A 20,994-nucleotide genomic window follows, 5' to 3' on the forward strand; every position below is an offset into this window, starting at 1 on the left:
GTTGGGAGTATAAATTGTCGCTATCATTTTAGAGGGCATTTTAGCAATATGCATCCAAAAACATTAAAAGTGAGCATATTGTTTGTCTCAGTAATTCAATTTCTAAGATTACATCCTTAACAGAATAGGCATGATTATACACAATGACTTACCTTAGACTTGGCCATTGCCATGCTGTTTATAGACTGATAAAAGGGACATAACATAATCAGTGCTAGCTAGTTGCTTGAATAAAACATGGTATAATCAATGCAGCCAGCAAAAAAAGTATGATGCATATCTGTATTTATGCTATGGAAGGATATATATCTATTATATATTTAAAATGCAAAATTCAGATTACAAAAAGAAGATGGCAGAAAACCCGTTTTTGGTAATTACCTGACTGGTGTGATTATGGGCGACTTTTGTTGTTTTCTTTGACTTCTTTCATTTTCTGCAATGCATGCATAACTCTTTTTATAGTGAAATAATAAACATCTCTTTTTAAGGAAATATGCACTTGAGTCCAGGAAGCAGGGTTTCTCTGGAAATTCAGATTTCTCGTCGGCATGATGTAGGGTGCCACTGTGGGATCCTAAGAGAATACCAAGACAGAACCCTGGGGAACACCAGCATTGAAGGGATGAGCAAAAAAAGAGGAAAATTGAAAGAAGTCGGGGGAATCTCAGAGACAAAGCAGTGTCAGGGAAGTCTCCGGAAGTGAGGTTTCAGGGAGGGGGTTTCTGCATGACACTACCCAACAGCAGGGGGGCTCAGGAGGTGAGGGAGACAGACTTGTGCTGGAGTAAGTGGCTTGGAAGCAGGGATGGGGCCACCTCCAAGTAAAAAAGGGCACCCGTGAGACAGGGAAGAAGAGTAAGTGGAGACAGGAAGTATGGATAAAGCCCTCAAGAAATGGGACTGACAGGGAGGGCGTGAGACTGTGCAGGGGATGAAAGGGCATATTGTGTGGGTGGCGATCTGGTGAGCTGTGTCCCCTGTCAGTGATGTGCTCTGTTGTCGTGTTTTTCTCCATGACTGGCAGGCCAGATGATCTGGATGGAGGCCATGGGCTGCATGATATACATGTGCTCTCCGAAGCTTCGCAGCCTGCAGGAGCTGGAGGAACGCGGCATGCACCTCTCCGACATCGCCCCCCACGACACCACCAGGGACCTCATCCTCCTGAACCAGCAGCGACTGGCGGAGATTGAGCTGTCCAACCAGCTGGAGAGGAAGAAAGAGGAGCTGCGGATCCTCTCCAAGCACTTGGCCATAGAAAAGAAGAAAACAGAGACCCTGCTTTATGCCATGCTGCCAGAACACGTGGCCAACCAGCTGAAGGAGGGCAAGAAGGTTGCCGCAGGTAGAGTTTCTCTTCCCTGTGGGCGACCTCTACGAGGGAGGTGGTGCGTCCCTGCGGTCAGGGCGCAGGCTCTGAACACGCACAGATCTAGGGCTGGACTGGGCTCCGTCCCTCGTTCGTGATATGACCTTGGGCTGGTTACATAAGCCATGTGGCCTCAGTTTGCTTCTCCCAACAATAAGAATAATGGAAAGAACACAGTTGTGAAATATGGATTAAATAAAAATGCCCGTCAACTATGCCCACCTATATCACACTCTCTAAGACCTGAAAGTGTGGCCTGACCCTGGCCTGTCTGTTGGGGATCGTGAGTGAAGTTCTGTGCTCGGACCAGGAATAACACACCTGCACCTTACATAAGTCATTGGGTGCTTTGAAGGACCAGTCTGGGAGAGCAAGCCATTTATGGAGGAGAGAATGGAGTGTTTACTCTGAACTCCCTTTCCATCTGGCATGGGTGTGTGTTTGCCCCCAGACATCTGTAGGAAAGCTACTGAATTTCAGGGTGCTGCCCCGTCTCTACCCAAAGAAGTTCATGGTCTTGAGGGTTTGGCAGCTATACGCAGGATCTATTCATGGGGGACAGGGTAACCAAAGAAAAGGAAACTCGTGTGGGTTAATAGTCCTGATTGCTCCAGGATCTGGAAAAGACATTTTCATACAGGCCATTTCATTTAATTTTCTGAACGTTTCTGTGAGGGGGGTGTTATTATCCCAAATAGCTTTGTAAATTTATGTTCACCCCAGTTTATGAGTAAACGAGCTGAAAATCAATTAGAAGTCATCTAACTCCAGAATTCATGCTTTGTGTTGCAAAGGTATGGAAATACAGATGCTAGGGAAGTTAATAATAAGTAGAAGTCGGGGAGAAAGACAGGGTCAGGGGCCATGAGGCTTTACATGAAGTGTCTGACACTTGAGTTAAACCTTGATATTCTATTTCAGAAAAAAAAAGAAGAAGGATGAGGCATTGCAGGAGAATGGGATGACAGGAGCAAAGGTGGGGCAGCACGAACACCGTCTGCAGGGGACTGTCCCTAGGATGTGGGGGGACATAGCAGAGCGGTGCCAGGTGGGGCTGGACACTTAAGGCGAGGCTCAGGGGAGGATTCCCTGAGGTTTCTTTTACTTAGAAGGAAAGTTTCATGATTAGTTTGATGAATATGATTCTGGCTGCAGGGTAGTGAATGCCCAAGAGGGAGACAGACAGAAAGCCTGTCCCAGTGCAGGTGAGCGATGGTTAATGCCTGAATTAAGACCCCACATATGGGAAGGGAATCAGCAGGATTTTCATGACCAAGAAGAAAGGAGAAAGGAAGAGGGAGGAGGGGTCAGGGTTGAGTGTGAAGTTTCTAGCATAGAGACACATGGTACATTTATTTTAAGGCCGAACCGGAAAGAAGAACAGGTTTGAGGGGAGGATGGTAAGGTCGGTTTTAGAGCAGCTGAGTTTAAAATGTCTATGGGATACTCCATGTAGCATGACCAGTAGGTAGTTAGGAATTGTAGGGAAAACTCAATGGAAATTTCCAGGGTAGGCTATCAATCTAGAAGTTGTTGGGAATGTGGGTGGTGGTTAATCACGGGCGGTATGAGTTATAAATAAGGTGATCTGGGGCCATGAGGTGAGAAGGGAAGAGGGTTAGGCATTGAAGCTTAGGGAACACCTATTATTTGAGAAGGAAGAAAAGTCACTGGAATATATAAAACAAGATCAGAAAGGTAGGGAGAATCTGAAGAAGAACTGTAGGCCAGAAGCCAAAGGGAAGAGAAAGTTACGTGAACAGGAGATTATTACCAAAGGTATAAATAATACAGACAATACCCAGCTGTGTTCAAGGAGTCATACATTCAGTTATCTAACAAATATTTACTGAGCATCTACTATGTGCCAGGCCCCGCTCTAGGGACTGGGAATATAGCAGAGACCAAAATGGTCTCTCATCTCATGGAGCTTATAGTCCAATGAGGAAGACAGGCAATGAGCAATTAAACAATCCCATATAATCCCATATGTAAGGCATTTGGGCTTGCGGGCAGCAATGAGGCTAAGAGGACAGGGTCTCCGGACGGTTATTTTAAATAGAGTGGTAAAGGAAATTCTCATAAGGTGCTTACATGTGAGATGTGAGACAGAGCCCCTTGGATATTTGTGAAAAGAGGGGTCAGGGAGAGAAAGCAACCAGTGCCAGGACCCCACGCAGGAGGCACTTGAAAAACCCCAAGGAGGCCAGTGTGGCTGGAGTGGAGTAAACCAGAGAGAGCGCGTGGAGACGTGAAGCCAGAGAGGTGGTGGGGACAGAGGAGGCCCCTCACTGGCCATGGTAAACATTTTCTGTTTTAGTCTCAGTGTGATAGAAGTCATGGATGTAAGGCAGAGGAGTTGGGGGTCTGACTTAAGTAGGTCGTCTAGCTGCTCTACGGAAATTAGCAGGACTGGAAGCAGCCTGACAAGTTGGGACCACGTGCTGAGGATATGGTGGCCTTCTCGCCATACGCGGAGAGCAGAACTCACCATCTTGTGGTGACCAGTCTCTGCTGTCGTGGTGGGCAGTACTCCGCCCTGCCCCTGGGTCTCTGCCTCAGCCCACTTGCCAAGGGCTTCTCTGTAAGCCAGGGCCTGCTCAACCCGTTTCTGCCCTCCCATGCCTCTCATCACACCTTACAGGGTGTTCGATGACACGTATGTCTCCTCCACTGGACTGTGAGCTCCTCAAGGGCCGAGGTCCTGTCTGTTTCATGTTAGGTGATTCTCCCTGCATGAGGACTGGCTCGTAGTGGGCACTCGGGGGAGGTCTGCTGGCTGAATGGCATCTGGCTCCTTCTCCCCAAGGCACAGTCAGATTTGGTTTCCAAAGGACACCTGCACCTAGACTTCATTATTATTCCATATCCTGGGCTGTCACTGACACCTGGTTTATATTGCAGGGGAGTTTAAAACATGCACGATTCTTTTCAGTGATGTGGTGACATTTACTAACATCTGTGCTGCCTGCCAACCTATCCAGATAGTGAAGATGCTGAATTCCATGTACTCCAAGTTTGACAGACTAACCAGTGTCCACGAGGTCTACAAAGTAAGTGACTGTGAACCATGGGGGTGTGCTACCCCCAGAAAGGGCAGGGGCTCTGGACTCAGCTTTCCGGACCCTCCCTGGTCTGCGGTTTGGTGTGGATGGGAGTGAGGTCAGCAGGTAGAGCTAAAAGGGGATTGGAGCTATTTTAGGAATTTTAGTCTTTGCAGAAATCCTTTTATAATTCTCAGCACTAAAGCATCTTTGAAGCGTACCCTGTTTTCCCAGGGAATAATTCTACCCCTTGAATTCAGCAAAAAGTCCAATCTAAATAACGTATGTCTAATACATAGTCATACACAAACCCAGGAGCTTCATCTTCTGGAACTTGTTTCTGCCAGAAGCAGAAAGGGCTTTGGGCTCTGTCATGGTTGTTTGTGGAACCATTTTTCTTCTCACTCCTTCCCTCATGCTCCTCATCCTCCTGGCAAACAACTACCAGCTTTAATGCAGTCCTTCTGTCAATGCAAGATAAATGACACAAATATTTAATCATATGTTTAATGCATTAAGGAGACACGCTGAATGCTTCTTTTCCCCTTCCAGGTGGAAACCATAGGCGATGCCTACATGGTGGTGGGGGGCGTACCGGTGCCCATTGGAAGCCATGCTCAAAGAGTGGCTAACTTTGCCTTGGGAATGAGAATTTCTGCAAAAGAAGTCATGAATCCTATTACCGGAGAACCCATCCAGGTAGAGAGAAACTGAGTATTTTGCTGAATACCAAGCATTTCATGCACAAAAAAGTAGAATTCTGCTTATTTGTCTGTTTAGATGGTTACTGGGTATGTTACAGTAGTTAAAATGGGTAATTTCTCCACCTCTTGTCTTCTCTTGCACACGTTCTAAGTCATTGAGATAATAGTAAGGTTATCATCATCCCAGCTTCTCTTCAACTTCAGAGAAGGCCTTGGAGCTTGGAACTTTCATGTGATTGACCGCAAGCTTCTTTGTCTGTAGTGTTGAGCTCAACTCTCCATTTACTCTGCAGGGTTCAATCCATCTTGATAGCTGTTTTTGTTTGTTTGTTTGTTTTGTTTTTGTTTTTTTAATAATTCCAGGTTTTTAATTTAAGCATTCAGTTCCACAAGTGTTTCAGGTTTGCTGAATAGCCTTCCCACCCCAAAGGAAACTGTGTATTCAACATGCCTTCTCGAAGGTTCAGGAGTCAGGCTGAAGTGGGTAAATGCCCTCAGCAGTAGACTGAGACACCAGGGTGCCCTGAGATATTTAGAATAGCTTTCCTCTTGCCACGTGGCCCTGAGCAAGACATCTGCTCACCTCTCTCCCAGGAACCTACTCTTCCAAGTATGGAAGTTTGTTCACACTCTAAAAGATGGATAATTTTGGAGATGAAAAGTAAGCATCCTCTTCTGTCTGCTCAGCAGATCCTAGCAGCCCTGAGATGTTTCAGAGCAGTGTTTCTGGGGTTTAAAATGTAATCCCTTCTCTCTTTCTGGCAGTCAGATCTTCAAGATAAGCTACCCAGCCAACTCAGAGTAAATAAAGACAACTATAAGATAGAATACAATTTTTCTCAATAACAGCCCCTCCGTAGTAGATTCTGAAGCCGCATTCCACTCACCCTCACGATGAGTCCGACATTGGGAAATGCTGCACGTTCTGGTGGTCGTGCCCACTGTAGCCTTCTGATCAAAAGCTGACTTTAGGTGGTTGCAGGAAGGACACAACCACAATACTCGGTCCATGTAAACACACAGATACATCTGTGGAAAAAAAGCCCCAGTAAAAAATCAAGATGGGAAGGAATGAGGGAATGAGATAAGAAGGTCAGATAAGAGATCTGAGTTTTGGTTAAAGGGCTGTAAATAAAGCCACTGAATTATTGAAAATATACTGCTGTGTAAATAGAGTGTGTGTATAGGGTGTATCTGTGTGTGTGTGTGTGTGTGCGTGTGTGCATGTGTGCGTGTGTGTGCGCGCGCACGCGTGCGTATATGTGTGAGATAGCTATGGAGATGACTGTAATGCTACACCAATAAGAGTGAAATTAAACAATGCATTCCTGGAAACTCTCCCGGTGGATTTACCAAGAAGAAAACAGGAAAAGATGTTATCAAGTTTAAGATAAGAGGGACCTGGTTAGGCACATCATTGACTCTCCACCAGAAACAACATACCATGTTGGTTTATTTAAGGAAGTAGGGAAAAGGACTTGAAACATTTTGTGCCTCCGTTTCAATAATTTTTAAATTAGGACTCTTCGAAATCTATTATTTCACTCATATAGCCTTCAGTATACATGAGGTCGTACTCTGCATGAGGCGGAGGTACTCGGCGTTGGACAGGCTCCTTTTCTTGTAAGGAACAGGCAAATTCACCTTTGGGAAAAGAAAGAAGAGAGTGGTCACCCCTGCAAGGAGGGCTGGAGCTTCCCTGGAAAGGGGCACAAGATAATCTTGCGAGGTCATGAAAGTAGGCTGTGTTTGATTTTCGGTGGTGGCTACAGGGCCCTATGCTCTTGTCAAAACTCCCAGAGCTAATAACTTGAGATCTTTTTTGTTTGTTTGTTTTATATAAATTATACCTTAGTTTAAAAAGAAAAGCAGGAGTATTCGATGGTCTTGTTTCAGGGAGGTTTTCTCTGTGCAGATCAGAGTGGGCGTCCACACGGGACCGGTCTTGGCAGGGGTGGTGGGAGACAAGATGCCACGGTACTGCTTGTTTGGTGACACTGTGAACACAGCTTCTAGGATGGAAAGTCATGGGCTCCCCGACAAAGTGCACCTCAGCCCCACTGCCTACAGGTAGCCCTTTGTGCATTCATGCCTTCCTTTGACTTTCCCTAATTCCAGAACACACAGAGTGCCTAGCCGCCTTGGGATGCAGGTAGTAAAGGAAAGCCATGGCTCTTCTTCCGTGCCGCCCTGGATTACAGAAGACGCTGTGTCAGAGAGTAAATACTCCTGAGCCTCTCCTGTATGACACCTTGGCTCCCAAGGAGCTTCTGATCTAAAGCAGGGATTGGCAAAGTATATGGGATTAAAGCAGGAAATAATAAAGTGGGAAGGTTTTTTCCTTCTGTTTAGGATGGAAGAGACCTTAGCTGGCTAGTAGGTTGAGGGGAAGATGCAAATGGTGGGAACTGAAGAGAAGGGAAGAAGTGGCTGATGTGGCCAGCCCTCGAGGTGGTGGGAAGGGAGTAGAGATCAGGCGCTCTTGCACAAGACATCTCAGCCTCAGAGACTGGGGAAAAAGGGAGTATGGCCGGGGGCGGTGAGAAGCTGTGGGGTCTTGCCTATCAGTGGCTGCAATTTTAGAGAAGAATCACAAAGGTCACAAAGGAGGAGGCAGAGTCAGAAACCTCAGAGTGAGGAGAGCAGGTGCCAAGTGGGGGAACTAGAGGAGCATGGTGAGAGTCTGAAATCTCCATGGAACTGGTCAAGGGCAAGGGGAGGTCAGTGAGTGCCAAGAGCTGCCTGAGGCACCCACCTGACCGTGAATTTGATACATGGCTGGTACGCACTGTTCTGTGGTTTCTCTCCAATACCCGGCAGCGACGAGTAAATAAATGAACAAGCAAACATTTTCCAGTTATCCCATAGCTCTGTCTCTTTTCATGGTCCCCTCCCTATACTCCTCCCTTCAGTTCCTTGGCAGCCAGAAGCCATGGAGAAAGCTTGGGGGGTGAGGATGAGCATGCTGACCACATGGGGTAATGGGGTGCTTGGGGAGGCTGGAAAGGAGAGAGCTGATTTCCAAGGAGCCTCCTGTTTCATAACCACGCAGGGCTGGTGCATGCGTGGCCAGAGAGGACATGCAGCTGTGGGTATGAGCAGTGTGTTGGAGGGAGGGAAGGTGGGGTAGGATTTGGGTGGGTCCCCTGTGCTCTCACTCTGCCACTTTAGGGTCCCTCCTCTCCCCAGCTGCCTCCCTGCCCCACTTAACCAGCCTGGCCAGTGTCCTGCGGTCACCCTCCCCTCCCACAATCCATTGTGTGCCCCACGTCCCAGACTTCTCCTGCATCACCCTCTCCATTGTAGCCAACTCTCAAGTTGCAGACCTCCGATCTTTGGTAACTGGTGCATATTTTACCCCTCTGTGCAGCGCTCTGGAAAATCAAGGCTTTGAAATAATCGAGAGGGGTGAAATTGAAGTGAAAGGTAAAGGGAAAATGACCACGTACTTTCTGATCCGGAACCTGCACGCCTCAGAGGACGAGATCATGGGCAGACCTCAAAGCCTGCCTGATCAGAAGGGTGAGCATAAAGGAAAAGCTACCTCTCGGTGTTGGATATTTTTTCCACTAACAACTTGGGATGTGTTCAGTGGGGCCCTTAAGTATGCAGGCCCAGCAAGGGTATTATCCCTCGACATCCCAAGGATCAGAGCAACCAGGATGAACCCTTGCATCCTGGCTAGTCTGATGTTCCTTGAGCTGGGCTGATGGGCCCAGCCTAGAGGGTCCCTTCTGCACTTGTTTTCCAGCTTCTCTCCTGCCCCAGAAAGGGGCTCTTCCCATCAGCCTCTCCTGCAGCTGGGGGACAATGTTAGAATCTCTCCCTGTTCCCCAGCCTCGAATGGGCTTTCCTCACAACCTTCCTCATTTGCTGCTGGCTTCTAAAGCTGGGAAGAAGGACGAGATCTGTGACTCACCCAGCTCCTGGAATGACAGGAGAGGGAGTTTAGGTTAAAACAACAGAGCACTAAGCCAGCCCGGGGATCACCACTAGGCTCACTGGACTCACACACAGCAGCAGCTGGAATCCGATGAGGAGGTCCCCATTAGCTGCCCTCCACCCCAAGTGGCTGGGACTCCTTACCATCTGCCCTGGTTAACGCAGGGAGGTGCTGACCCCAGGGGGGAGACCCAGTAGCACAAGGCAAACCTTCCTGAGCCTCCGAAGCAAACTGGAGGAGGAAATGGATTCCTTTAGACAGGAGCTAATCTCTAGCTGATCCAGGGGCCTGCAAAAGAAAATCTCGAAATCCAGAGTTTTCTCGTTGCTAAAACATGCAGGATGTCTCTTTGGGACACATGAATCATGGTTACTAGTTCAAAAAGTGAGCTATACCAGTAAGGAGATGGGTATTGGAAGAACTTTTAGACTTGTTTTCATAGCGTTTTTGGCATATGCTAATATCCCCGTGGGCTGCGATGGGTTTTGGCCACATTTTAGTGCTAAAGACACCAAGATATAAAGATGTAAATTAAAAATTAGAAATAACTTTGGCTACTAAAGACCATAAGCCACTCTTAACAGAGTGTTTGGCCTCTGAATTTCTAGGCTCGAGATGCCTCGCCCATGACATCACCTTCTCCCTCTCCACAGGGAGGATGGGTAGGAAGGGATGAGCAATTTTTTTGTTGTCAGAACTGGACAATATAAATGGGGAGAGGTGTTCTACCACCTGATTGTGGGAGAGGAGACAGAGCCAGAGGCTTTCACACCAGGACAGGGCAGAATTCTACTCAGAAGGTGAAGGAAGGGGACGGGTAGCCCCTGTGGACCCTAACCAGCTTCTCCGTGCAAGCTGGGAAAAGGCCCACTTTGGGTAGGTAACCCTCCGGGTATGGCTTATGATAAAGGAAAGTCACCTGCTCCTCTGGGTTGATATCAGCCCCCAGCCTGAACTTCTTGGCCAGGAATCTCTGTGCAGAGAAAGGGCACAACCCTGTGTGCAGAACCTGGAAAGATTTCGGCCTCTTTTCTTTTCTTTCCATGCTTCTCTTGGCTTCCCTTGCCCCTTTCCGCATCAGGCGAGGGTCTTCTGCTTAGATAAGCCTCAGCTGCCTGGCCCTGGGGAAGGCACTGCCTGTTCCTCCCATCCCCACTGCAGTGTAGTGCTGGGGCCCCAAGAGCGGGAACCCCATTTACTTCCAGGGACCAAGGGACTTTGTCCCACACAGCAAGACTGAGTCTCTCAAAGCCAGGGATGGAGGACAGGGATGCAGAAACACTAATATGCATGCTACTGTTCTTCCCATACTGGCTTCTTTCCTCCGAGGATCTTCTGTAAGAGACACACACTGGCTTCTTTGGGTGATTTGGGGGAGGTGTGGGAGGAAGACCAAGAAAATGAGTGTGAGCAGATTGGAAGTGCAGCCAGCACTCATCTGTGGATAGACGGCAGGGGGACAGGGTGAGAAGGCCTCAGCAGTGACCCTCCTGTGTTCTCATGAGCCCGCGCTCCTCACCCACCTGGCATGAGGGGACACCCAGGAAGTGACAGAAGAAGGGATGGCACCCCGGAGTGCTCTTCCTCAAACCATTCTTTCTCCCCTTTGTTCTCAAAAGCAGGTGCATTTGCTCCTTCATCTTCTAGCTGGTGAAGGCATTAGGCATGTTAAGTGTCCTGCATCCCCCCAGCAACTGGAACCACTATCCAGTTGGTCCTTCATACATCGGGCACCCGAGGAAATACCCAAGGGGAGACTGATGTTCAGAGGCATCAAAGAAAGGACCCCACCTCTGCAGCTCGTGAAGCCGGCTAGCCATTCTCACTGTCCTTCCCCGCATGCCTGTTTGCAGACGCAAGTGCTCCAGGAGGTCAAGACAGTAAGACTGTTGCCATCATGCGGTACGAGGATAGTGAGCCGCTGCCCCTGACGAGTGACAAGGCAGACGGTGAGTACGCAGAGCCTTCCATATACCCGCAGCGCTGTGGTGCATGGAGGGGGAATCTTTGGGCTCGGAGGTGTGGCTCAGAGCCAAATGGGGACAGATGGAGTTTGGGGTCCTGAGGCAGGATGATCTGATGGTTGCTCATTGCATCTTGAACACAACCCACCCACCTCCCCACCCCAAGTGTGCGGGGGGCCCTCCTTCTGGAAGGGTTCTCTATGCCCCCCTACAAAGGATTGTTTAGTGCATACTGGTCTCTCGGTACCCATGAAACAAGGCTTGTCTGGACACCATGCTCTCAGTTGCACGCCGCCTGTGAACAAGGAGTGCCAGAGATTTCTGCACTGTTCCATTACAGAGTGAGTCAGAGCGACCTCGGAGCAGTGACAAAGTGTAGGCCCTATGACTCTCTTCTCTGGTTGTCCCTGAAGGTGGTAGGAATGGGAGTTTTCCTTCCACCTATGCCTATTCTTAACTGCCCCGGTGAGCCACTCAGCTTCCTCAAGAGCCGTTTGCAGAAGTGACTCCCCCGGGTTTGGAGGATGGGGACACAGAGCTGTGATGAAGGACCAGGGATGGGTCTGTAGAAGGAACTGCTGTAGGGACACCCCACCGCCACCTCCCCAACTTGTCCTCTCTGGCTTTGTGCAGCCACTGCCACCCTCTTGCTTTCTGGAAACCTCATGCAAGAGGGTCCAGAGGGGATTAAGCTTTTGAGGCAAGGCAGCAGCGCCTGTCTGTTAAAGAGCTGATTATTTTTATTAGATAGTATCTTTTGAGACATTATGGTTATGTTTATTAGACTGTATCTTTTGAGTGTTGCCTGAGACCTTGGCCTTGGCATTGGATGCTGTCCCGATGCCTGAAGACTTCCTTCCAGTTCAGTCCCAGAATCTGAAGTCGAGGGAATGATCAGCACCCTTCCATTCATTTCTGAGAGGAGACAGGGTAAAACGTCTCTTACTCTGATCGGGGGCTCCCAGGGAATTTTGGACTTTGGAGCATGAGAAGCTCTAAGCAGACTTCCCATTACTGGGAGGCATTGCCCTCCCCACCCCATTGCCTCCCTTCCTACAGTTGTATGGTTCTCAGTGATGTTCGCTCTTTGATGTTATTATAGTCTGTTATTACAGCATGAGATTGTAATGTTCATCTTACATATGGGATTATAATTCATAGTTTCATTTAACAGCATCTCTTAGAAAACTGCTGAGGCTCCAGGGAGACAAGAGAGTGGAGACCAGGCCCTAGGCTGGGATCTGTCAGTGCTCGCTGAACTGAAGACATGAGTCCCTGCCTCATGTAGCCTGCATTTTAGTATGGAAGATAGACAACATGTAGGAAAATAAGATCACTTTAGATAGTGACAAATGTTAGCAAGGAAATAAAAAACTGAGTGGTGGAGAAGAGGGCCAATGAGGGCTTCTCTGGGGCCAAAGCATTTGAGCTGAAGTGTGCAAGAAAGACCAGAGCCAGTCATGCAGCTATCACGGGAGCTTCCAGATAGCTCCATGGCTGAAGGCAAACATGAGCTTAGCAAGTTCAAAGAAGACTAAGAAGGCCATGTGTCTAAAGAGGGGTGGAAGGGGAAGGGATTGGTAAGGGAGGAAGTCAGAGTGCTCTTGAACATTCCTAGTCACATACAGAAAGTCTGAGAGTAAGTAAGAGGCAAGGTAAGGAGCTGCTGGGACTCCATGGGAACGTTCCCCAGGAGAAGGTCTCTGGCACTTGCATTCTGAAATGACTGCTCCATCACCAGCTCAGGATGGGAGGTCTAAGAACTCTTCATGCTCCAAGAAGATGAACAAACTCATTTTTCAGACTTGTGCTACATGGGGATCCCTCTACAGAAGAAACCAACAGGTCTGAGCAGGGCTGGGCTTCTTGCTTAAAAAGAAGAAGTTTCTCAGGCAGGTTCCTGATTTAGTAGCTCCTGCAGCTGCTACTTCCCTGGACATAAACCAATATCAACAACCACAGAAGGAGAAACTGAGGCCACTTCAGTTTGGGGGTGAAAACTGGATGGGTAGAAAAGAGGCATTTGTTGGGCAACTAGTTAGTGCTGGGCATTTTACCCACTTTATCTCACTTGATACAACTCTCCCTTGACTATCCCTGTAACAGAGGTAAGAAACCTGAAGTTCAGAAAGGTGGTGTCATTCAGACGAAGTAAATGAAAGAAGTAGGACTGGATCTTCATGCTTGTTTGTCTCAGGCAGCCCATGTCCATGTGAGCAATGGGCCAGAAGGACTTCAGTTCCCCCTGGTGGTAGGCTGCTGCTTATGGACCCCCAGGCTTCATAGCGGCTCCGCCATGTTACTCTGGGATCCTCCGGGCCCCAGCTGAGCAGCTTTCTGGCTGTTGCGTGTGATCCGCAGGCCTCTTAGTGAGGACCAACTCATACCCTGAGGGTCAGTGATAAACTGTGGTGTGAGCCAGAGGCTTGGAAAGGAGGACAAAGCCAGCCGGGCCATTGGACTACACTCAGGCTACCCAAACTCAGACCTACCAAATCAGAAATGGCTTTTCACAGCTTCCCCAGGGAATTTTGAGTTTTGTTTTACCATGGCACAGGCTTCTTCCTTATCTGTGATGATTGGCAGCAGACCTAGAATCTCACCTTGAAGGATTCATGTCACCTGTTCCTAGGGCCTGCCTTGTCCTTGTGATTTAGATCTCAATTCTTGTAGGTTTTAGGTTGCATCTCACAATGTCATGCTTAGCTCTGATGGAGGGGAGGGCTGTTAGACGGTCACTGCAGGAGCCCCCATTCTTACCTCCAGCCTTGGGGCCATCCCACCTGGCCCCTATGTGGGTCCCGTTATGGGACAGTGCTTCCATGAGTAGCCAAAACCTGTCAGGACCCCGAAGATTAGGCTGCTGGCTCTTGCTGCCTCCGATATCTGCCTGCTTCCCAACCTCTAAGCATTCGGGAAGACACTCTAGGCTCACCTCATCAATCACATTGGCCATTAGCCTCACAAATTTGCCAAACTTAGGATCCCTTTCCGGGGGCACGCATTTCCCTCTGACTTGGTTCCCAGATGCGGGAAGCAGGCATCCCCCCGCCTCCGCTCCCCATGAGGACCACCACTCCTGAAACATATATGTCGGCCTTAGCAGCACAGGGAGCTGCAGAGGCGAGACGGGAACCCCAGAGACCCCTCTCTGAGGGCCAGCTGTGATGCGATGCTCACCACTTCCCTCGGCCCTCTTGCAAAGGGGGTGCCTCACTGCATCTCTGCAGGAAGTGTCTGCCCTGGTGATAGGAAACCCTCCAGCAGGACCCAAGCCTGCTGGCTGCACCCAGGACCTCATTTGCACTTCAATACCATGCTTTTCTTTGATTCCACTATGGAATTGGGTGTTAGATGTGTCAGTGGGGGAGACTCCCCGGAGCAATTAACCGGGAGTATTGAGCCGGAGAGAAATCAGTGTGTGTTGACTCAGATATTTGAGCGACCACCTTTCAGTATTGACTCAAAAATTGGCCTTCCAGCTGTCCCTGCTGGCAGGCTCTTCTGGCATCTCGTCAGACCCCTGTTAATGTGTTTTTCAAATTTCAACTTGCTTCAACTTGTCTCCTGATTCTCCCGACAATTAGAATAATGGGTTCCAGGCTGACCTGCGTGCAGCATTCAGGCACATGGCCCAGGCTCCTCTCTGGAGGTGACCCCTTCTTATAAATCAGTCCAGGGGGGTCCCCTTGCCAGGCTCATGGCAGGCTAGGTCGGTTTTGGAGGACTTCTTACACCCGCTCCTAATTGTTCCTCTGGAGCGTGTTAGTAGTGGGAGTCGGAGTTCAGTGGTCTACCTGCTGCGGGCTTTGCCGAGTCCCTCAAATCCTAATGGGAAGAACTTCCCCACCCCCAGCAAGCCCCCTGGTGAGTGAGTCTTGCCCGAGTTTGCGGCCACTTAATTGGCAGGTCCCTGTCCCTTGCTTTGCAGCCTTTTGACAATACAAGTGCCTTTCCCAGACATGTCTGGGGAGCTGGGGCCCAGCTGGTTGGGAGCCAGGCAGCGTAAGGAGGCTGGGCCTGTATTCCTGGCCCCCAGGCCTTTCAGCCGCAGGCCTTGCTAAGGCCTTCGTAAGCTTGGCAGTCAGATCTTCCCAACCTTTTCTAGTCGGGGCTGACGAATGGCAGAGTTGTTCTGTTTGTTTTTGCTAGAGGGCTGGTCTTTGTATTTATTTATTAATATGGAAGTAGAGTTGACTTCAGGGGTACAGCTTCAGGGGTACACCACAGCGATTGGACAAGTGTATACGTTACGCTGTGCTCACCCCTGTGTAGCCCGTCTGTCACCAGGCTGTGTTATTACAGTACCATTGACGATAGTCCTATGCAGTGCCTTTTATCCCCGAGGCACAGCTGTTTTTAACCTCAGTCTTTCTAGAAGAAAGTAGAAGATCCTGAGACGTATGAACCAATTCTGGGCAAATGAGGAGTTTACTAATGGAAGGACACTGTCAGCGGCAGGGAGGGCTTCTAAAGCCCTTTGTTGTCGGGCTTGATATCATCGACGGGGATGTGGCCTCGGGAGTCGGTCGGCATGGGAGGGCAATGGGTGGCAAGTTGTCAGACTCAGATGGCTGGGCCTCTCCCCAGAAGTGACTCAGAAGGCTCAGAGAGAGTCTGTCAACTCTGGTCTATTAGTTAACCATCTCCAAAGGGCATTTTGATGAGCTGCCAGGCTAGGGGACCACCATCATGATGGAATGAGAATTAGCTTGAAATCAGAATTCCTGGGCCCATGTCCACGGCTTGCTGCCCAGTAACCAACTGTGTCACTTTGGGCAAGTCCTCTTTGCTTCACTTTCTCAACCCGAAAGCAGAATGCCCGCTTTACCCAGTCTTTTGAGGAATGTATGAGATGCTGTGTATTATCTGGAAGCTGTGAAGTGTGGAAGACATGACCCATGCGCCAACTGCTTTGTCAATTAGGGACCCTAATATTAGGAATTCACTCGCTTAACAAATATGTGATGGCAGGAACAGGCAGATCAAGGGGGTGGCCTCTGCTCTGATCTCTGGAGAATGCAGGGGCTTCTGGAAGCTGGAGATTTGGTTCCTCCAGATCATGGCCCCTTTTGCCCATGGATAGAGATAGGAGAAAAAGGGGAGGGTGATTCTAGAATGGCAACCACTCTCACCAAACCTGGAGACCCCATTGCACCATTTGTATAACAAGGTTAAAATTCTCTCACTGGTGGAGTTTCCCCTCAAAAAGTTCACTTCTAGAATTCGTGGCCCCTTTCTCTGTTCACACCTACAAACAGTACCGTGTGGTGAGCCTGACCTTCCCCCCAGAGCAGGTGGATTCATTGGAAAATAAATCCAGATGGAACCAAGTCAGAGGAGATAAACTGTTTCTGCACACATGACAACCATTCAGAGTAAAGGCCGGAAAGCGTGCAGGGTGAGAGGCACAGGTGGGAAGGGACCCCCGATGGCAGGACCCATGTGGGAAGCATCCAAATGGGGTGAAGTCTTGAGGATGACTGAGAAGACCCAACAGAGAGTCAGACTTAAGGTTCAAGCCAAAGACCTCACCCCAATAATAGAAAATCAGTACTGAAACCAAGACTTGGTTTCCCACATCTTACTCTATCTAGGAGATTAGATACAGATGAAGAAGGCAGACCAGGAATTATTGCCATCACAAATGTAAGAATTCCTTCTTATAACCCCATGTCATGGACTTTATGACTCATAGAGTCCTGTCTGTAATGACCAGCCAGTGACCCAAAGTACTCGTGTATTTCCCAAGGCAGCAACCTTTCCCCAAACTCCTCTTTGTTCTCACCGCTGAACTATGACATCCCCCAATTTCATATTTGACAACGCCGCCTAAGCAATGGTTATTTTCCAAACAGGGGAAGATGACTTCTACCACAACTTAATTCATTTTTAATAGCTATTGAAGTGGGTTTCTGTGCTGCTTTTAATTCTTTCTTGGGTTGTGCTGGTTTGCTCAACTGAAGATTATTTGTTCATTTATATTATAGAAGGAATACTGAATTATTATTACTATCTTAAAACCAAAAAGTGCAGATAAATCCAAAGAAGAAAGCAAAATCACCCATAATTCCATCACCTGGAGAGACTAATACCAAATTTCGGGGGCCTATCTGCCAAACTTATGTATGTGAGGGTCCCATGGTGCATGTGTGATTGGGATTGTCACACATACACTGTTTTGTAATTTGGGAGGTCATGAATTTCTTTCCTTTGAACATTTAAACACATTTCAAAACAGAAGAGGGAAACTAAGAAGACACGATGTGCCCAATGTGGTACAGTTTTTTCCCACGTGACTCATGCTGTTTGCTGCACATCTCAAGTCACATTTTGCATCGCATCAAGTGGAAATTCCAATTATTTTGCACTTCTGAAAATTTGTAATACATCTGGGATGTCTCTGATGTTCTGTGAGTCTTAACGTTTCCTCTGAATTTTTGGAGAGAGACTAATCAAGTTCAACCTGAGTTTTAGTGTTTAGATAGAAGATGTACACTGGAATTCTCAATCAGAAAACTTAATTAATGATGACACCACATTTTATAAGTATGCCCAATAATGAGCTTTAACTGTAGCAAGATGGTGGCACTAATAGGCTGGTCCTTGGGGGTTGTGAGCCATAGTCTTCTAAGAGTAAAAGATGATGAGTGAGAATTCATCTCCAACAAGGAAATTCTTCCACCATCTGGAGTGTGGAATTGATTGGGGTAAAATGTCATATATATATGTGTAGAAATTCCAGGAGAGTCTTGCAATTCCATACTGATCAAGTCTTGTTTGAATCATCAGGTGGCATTGGCTCAAATTGACAAGGTCATGTTTGGTCAGTTAGTTTTCAATAATGCTATCGCTATTCTCCCAACACCAGGCTAGCTGGCCATTTTTTTTCTCCTTGTCCGTCAGGGACTTTTTCCTCAAGGACAGAAAAGGGAAAGAAGAGAGTTTAATAAAAGTGCAAGGGAAACATGGGTAGAAATGGAAGAGAAAGAGGACCACAATTAAGACACAAGTGAGGAAGTAAAAAAAAAAAAAAAAGGCCTGGTTAGAAGAAAGAAAAATATGCTGTGGGAGCAAGAGACACGAAGGGGTGGGGGGTGGGAGGGAGTAAGTTGAAAACTTTTTTGAGAAGAGAAATTAGGAGGAAGGAAAACGTGAGAAAGTGTTGAATAACAGGGAGGCTAAAGGGTCTGTGAGATATTCTTTCCTAGTGTTGAGTTTACTTCCATTCTTTGTGAGAGGTAAAGCCAGAAAACAGATGAGTCGTCTTCACCACAAAGTAATTGTGGTGCTTTCTGGAAGCAGGGGCACATCATACACAGAGCCTGCCTGTGGATAACTAAAGAAAAAGGTTTCCTTTGTTGGAATCCCTTGTTTTAGTAACTCCAACCCTTTCTTGTTTGGTTTGTATTTTTGTTTGGGTGACTCCCACTTTTTGTACAATTCCAAAGACACAAACCACATTTCGGCACTCACAATACTATCTCGTGGAGGTGTTCTCTTATAGGTTCTCATAACAACTCTAGGAGTTCAGTGGAAGGCAAATGTATGGTGCAGTAATCCTTTTACAACTGGAGAAACTGAGGCATGGGGGGACGTTAGATGGGGAGAGTTCAGTTGCCCCTTTTAGTGCTGATGGGCAGTGACAGAGCAGGGGTAGCCATGTCTTCTCAACAGAAATAGTTACATTTCTACCTGTAATCAACACTTGTCCCCTCTATTTGCCATGATACCACAATGAAACCAATCGCAAACTTTTCAAACACACTGTCCTTATCACTAATCTTGCATATTTCCATTTTGGAAAAATTGTGTTCCTTTAAAAATGGTAATAGTGCTTATTTTTCAAAGAAAAGCCATTATCACAATAAACTTTGATTCAAAGTGAAAGGGATAAATGGTTTGGGAATAATAAAACTCATAGAGAATTAACAAAAAAACCAAAAGCACCCATATAATTAACAGTTTCTGGAGAGCATAAAATATTGCTAACCATGATTCAGTATTTTGCAATTCAGGGGGAGGAGGGGGAGGACATACTACAGAGCTCAAATGAATATGTAGCCAGTGACATCTCCACTGAAGGAACACCCCTTTGGCCAGACTCTATAAAAATGCCACATTTTAGGGTCTTCCGAACCCTGATTCCTTGTCAGAGTAGCCCTAACGTATGCATGAGTGGTGTACTCCATATGACTCATCACCCAGAGTTGGCCCAGTGAGCTGGTTCTAGGTGGCCCATGATCTCCCTTCTTGTGCGGTCCAGGCTCCTTTCCCAAATTCTCAGCTCATCCTGGGCTAGAGAGATGGGAGAGATTGGGGACAGACCCAGCAGCCCCAATTTTCCCACATGTTCCTTAGGGACTAGTACCTTAGCAAATTATTTGTGCTGAAAACCAACCATAGCTTTTAGGATCTGAAAACAAGGTGAATCACTGATCCAGTTTCTAGAAGTCTGAAGTGCTAAGAGCCCCTTCTGGTGAAAGACATCATTCATTAATCTGGGAACATACAGCTGAAGTGAGAAGCTCCTCCTGTGTTTCCTGATTTCTAGAGCACTAGAGCCACAAATCTATTATGTGAACCTCTCTGAACTCAAATGTCTCTGGAACAATGATCAGTGTAAAAAAGAAAGAAAGAAAGAAAAAGAAGCGGGAATGATACATGACTTGAAAATCTTAGATGTTAACCTTTCCAAGTGACACCACAGGGCAAGCAGGATGAAGTGGAGACCATCTTCCAACAGCCTTCTTCTTTCCTTTTTTTCTCTGAGTCCTGCTCCCTCCCTCCCTCCTTCCTTGTGTGGCTCAATCCCCGAGGTAGTTCTTTTCCAGTACCTTCTCTCTGGGCTCCCTTCCAAACTTAGAATAAGAACCAGCATCTTGAGTTTGTACTCTGTGTTATCATTATGTTTATCACTTTCTGTAAATCATCTGCTTTGCTTATTACCACAACCTGGGGAGGTAGGTGTAATCAGCATCTCCCCACTTTTCAGATGAGGACAAATGAGGCCCAAAGGGGTTAAGCGTGGACCGTGGCCGGGCTGGGTGTGACCCTTGGCCTGTATGATTCTGATGCTTGGACCTCAAAGACAATCATAGGACCAGCAAAGTCTGGAGGCTTGGGGCTGTTCTGTGAGTTATGTCCAAGTAGAGAGCTGGTCTGTGACCAAGAAGATGACACAATGTGGGACAAAAGAAATACGATGCCGACGAGGCTGAGGTCTGTATGGACTTCTTCTTCCAAAGATGATATCCTGCTCCGAAGGTAGGAGAAGAAACCCAGGGTGGCAACACTGTTTGCTGGGGTCTGGCTGGGACAGAAACCCCCTGACCACCGAGACCAGTCTGAAGCTTGACTGACTGGCTCACCTCATTGTCTCGTTTCAGCTTCTGAGGAACTGACCCCTGAAGGGAGTTCAGTGACAGGGCAGGATTCTGTGGAGGCTGCTGACAGACAACCGTCTTCAGAGTGGACACAGACACCTCACTTTCCTAATGATGCTCTGCCATCTGCTTTCTGTGCTCTGTTGTGATGCAGGAAAAACGAACCCCCGGCTTCACTTCTCCCCTACTCGGTTTTACGGAGACAAAGAAAAGTAACTTCTTTTCATTTTTCAGTTCAAAACTTCTTAAGCTGCGTCTCTTCCTCATGGTCCCTTTGAGAATAAAAGTCTTGAAATGAAACACAATCCTGACAAGTTTGGAAAATGTGCTTTTATAATTCTCAGTTCAAAGCCAACCCCCACCCCCGACGTTGAGACTGAGTCCTGTTTGTTCCCACAGATGATAAGTCCGGCTGTGGGGCCTCTTTTCTGTTTTCTTCTACCAGGGGTGAGTGGCTTTCATGCTCTCATCACTATGGTTCCACTGAATCTTCGCCTCTGAGCAAAAGCCCCAGTGGCCAACTTCAGAGGACATCCTGACCTCTGAGCGCCTCGTGTGCAATGTCTTGTTTTAAATGATGG

At 47.7% G+C, this 20,994-nt stretch overlaps 1 protein-coding gene across 1 annotated transcript in view; it reads left to right on the plus strand.

The window, feature by feature from the left end:
* LOC125095361 (guanylate cyclase soluble subunit beta-2-like) overlaps positions 1-20,719 on the plus strand; it is a 43,174-nt gene extending 22,455 nt beyond the window's left edge. Inside the window, exons 8-14 of the mRNA XM_047721688.1 lie at positions 1,028-1,348; positions 4,277-4,425; positions 4,969-5,115; positions 7,036-7,190; positions 8,491-8,642; positions 10,917-11,012; positions 20,417-20,719. Coding sequence (XP_047577644.1) covers positions 1,028-1,348; positions 4,277-4,425; positions 4,969-5,115; positions 7,036-7,190; positions 8,491-8,642; positions 10,917-11,012; positions 20,417-20,562 — 1,166 coding nt within the window. The 3' untranslated portion in view covers positions 20,563-20,719. The remainder of the gene's footprint in view (positions 1-1,027; positions 1,349-4,276; positions 4,426-4,968; positions 5,116-7,035; positions 7,191-8,490; positions 8,643-10,916; positions 11,013-20,416) is intronic.
* The last annotated feature ends 275 nt before the right edge of the window (positions 20,720-20,994 follow it).

The sequence above is a fragment of the Lutra lutra genome, chromosome 3 (genome assembly GCF_902655055.1).
Source record: "Lutra lutra chromosome 3, mLutLut1.2, whole genome shotgun sequence".
Lineage (NCBI taxonomy): Eukaryota > Metazoa > Chordata > Mammalia > Carnivora > Mustelidae > Lutra > Lutra lutra.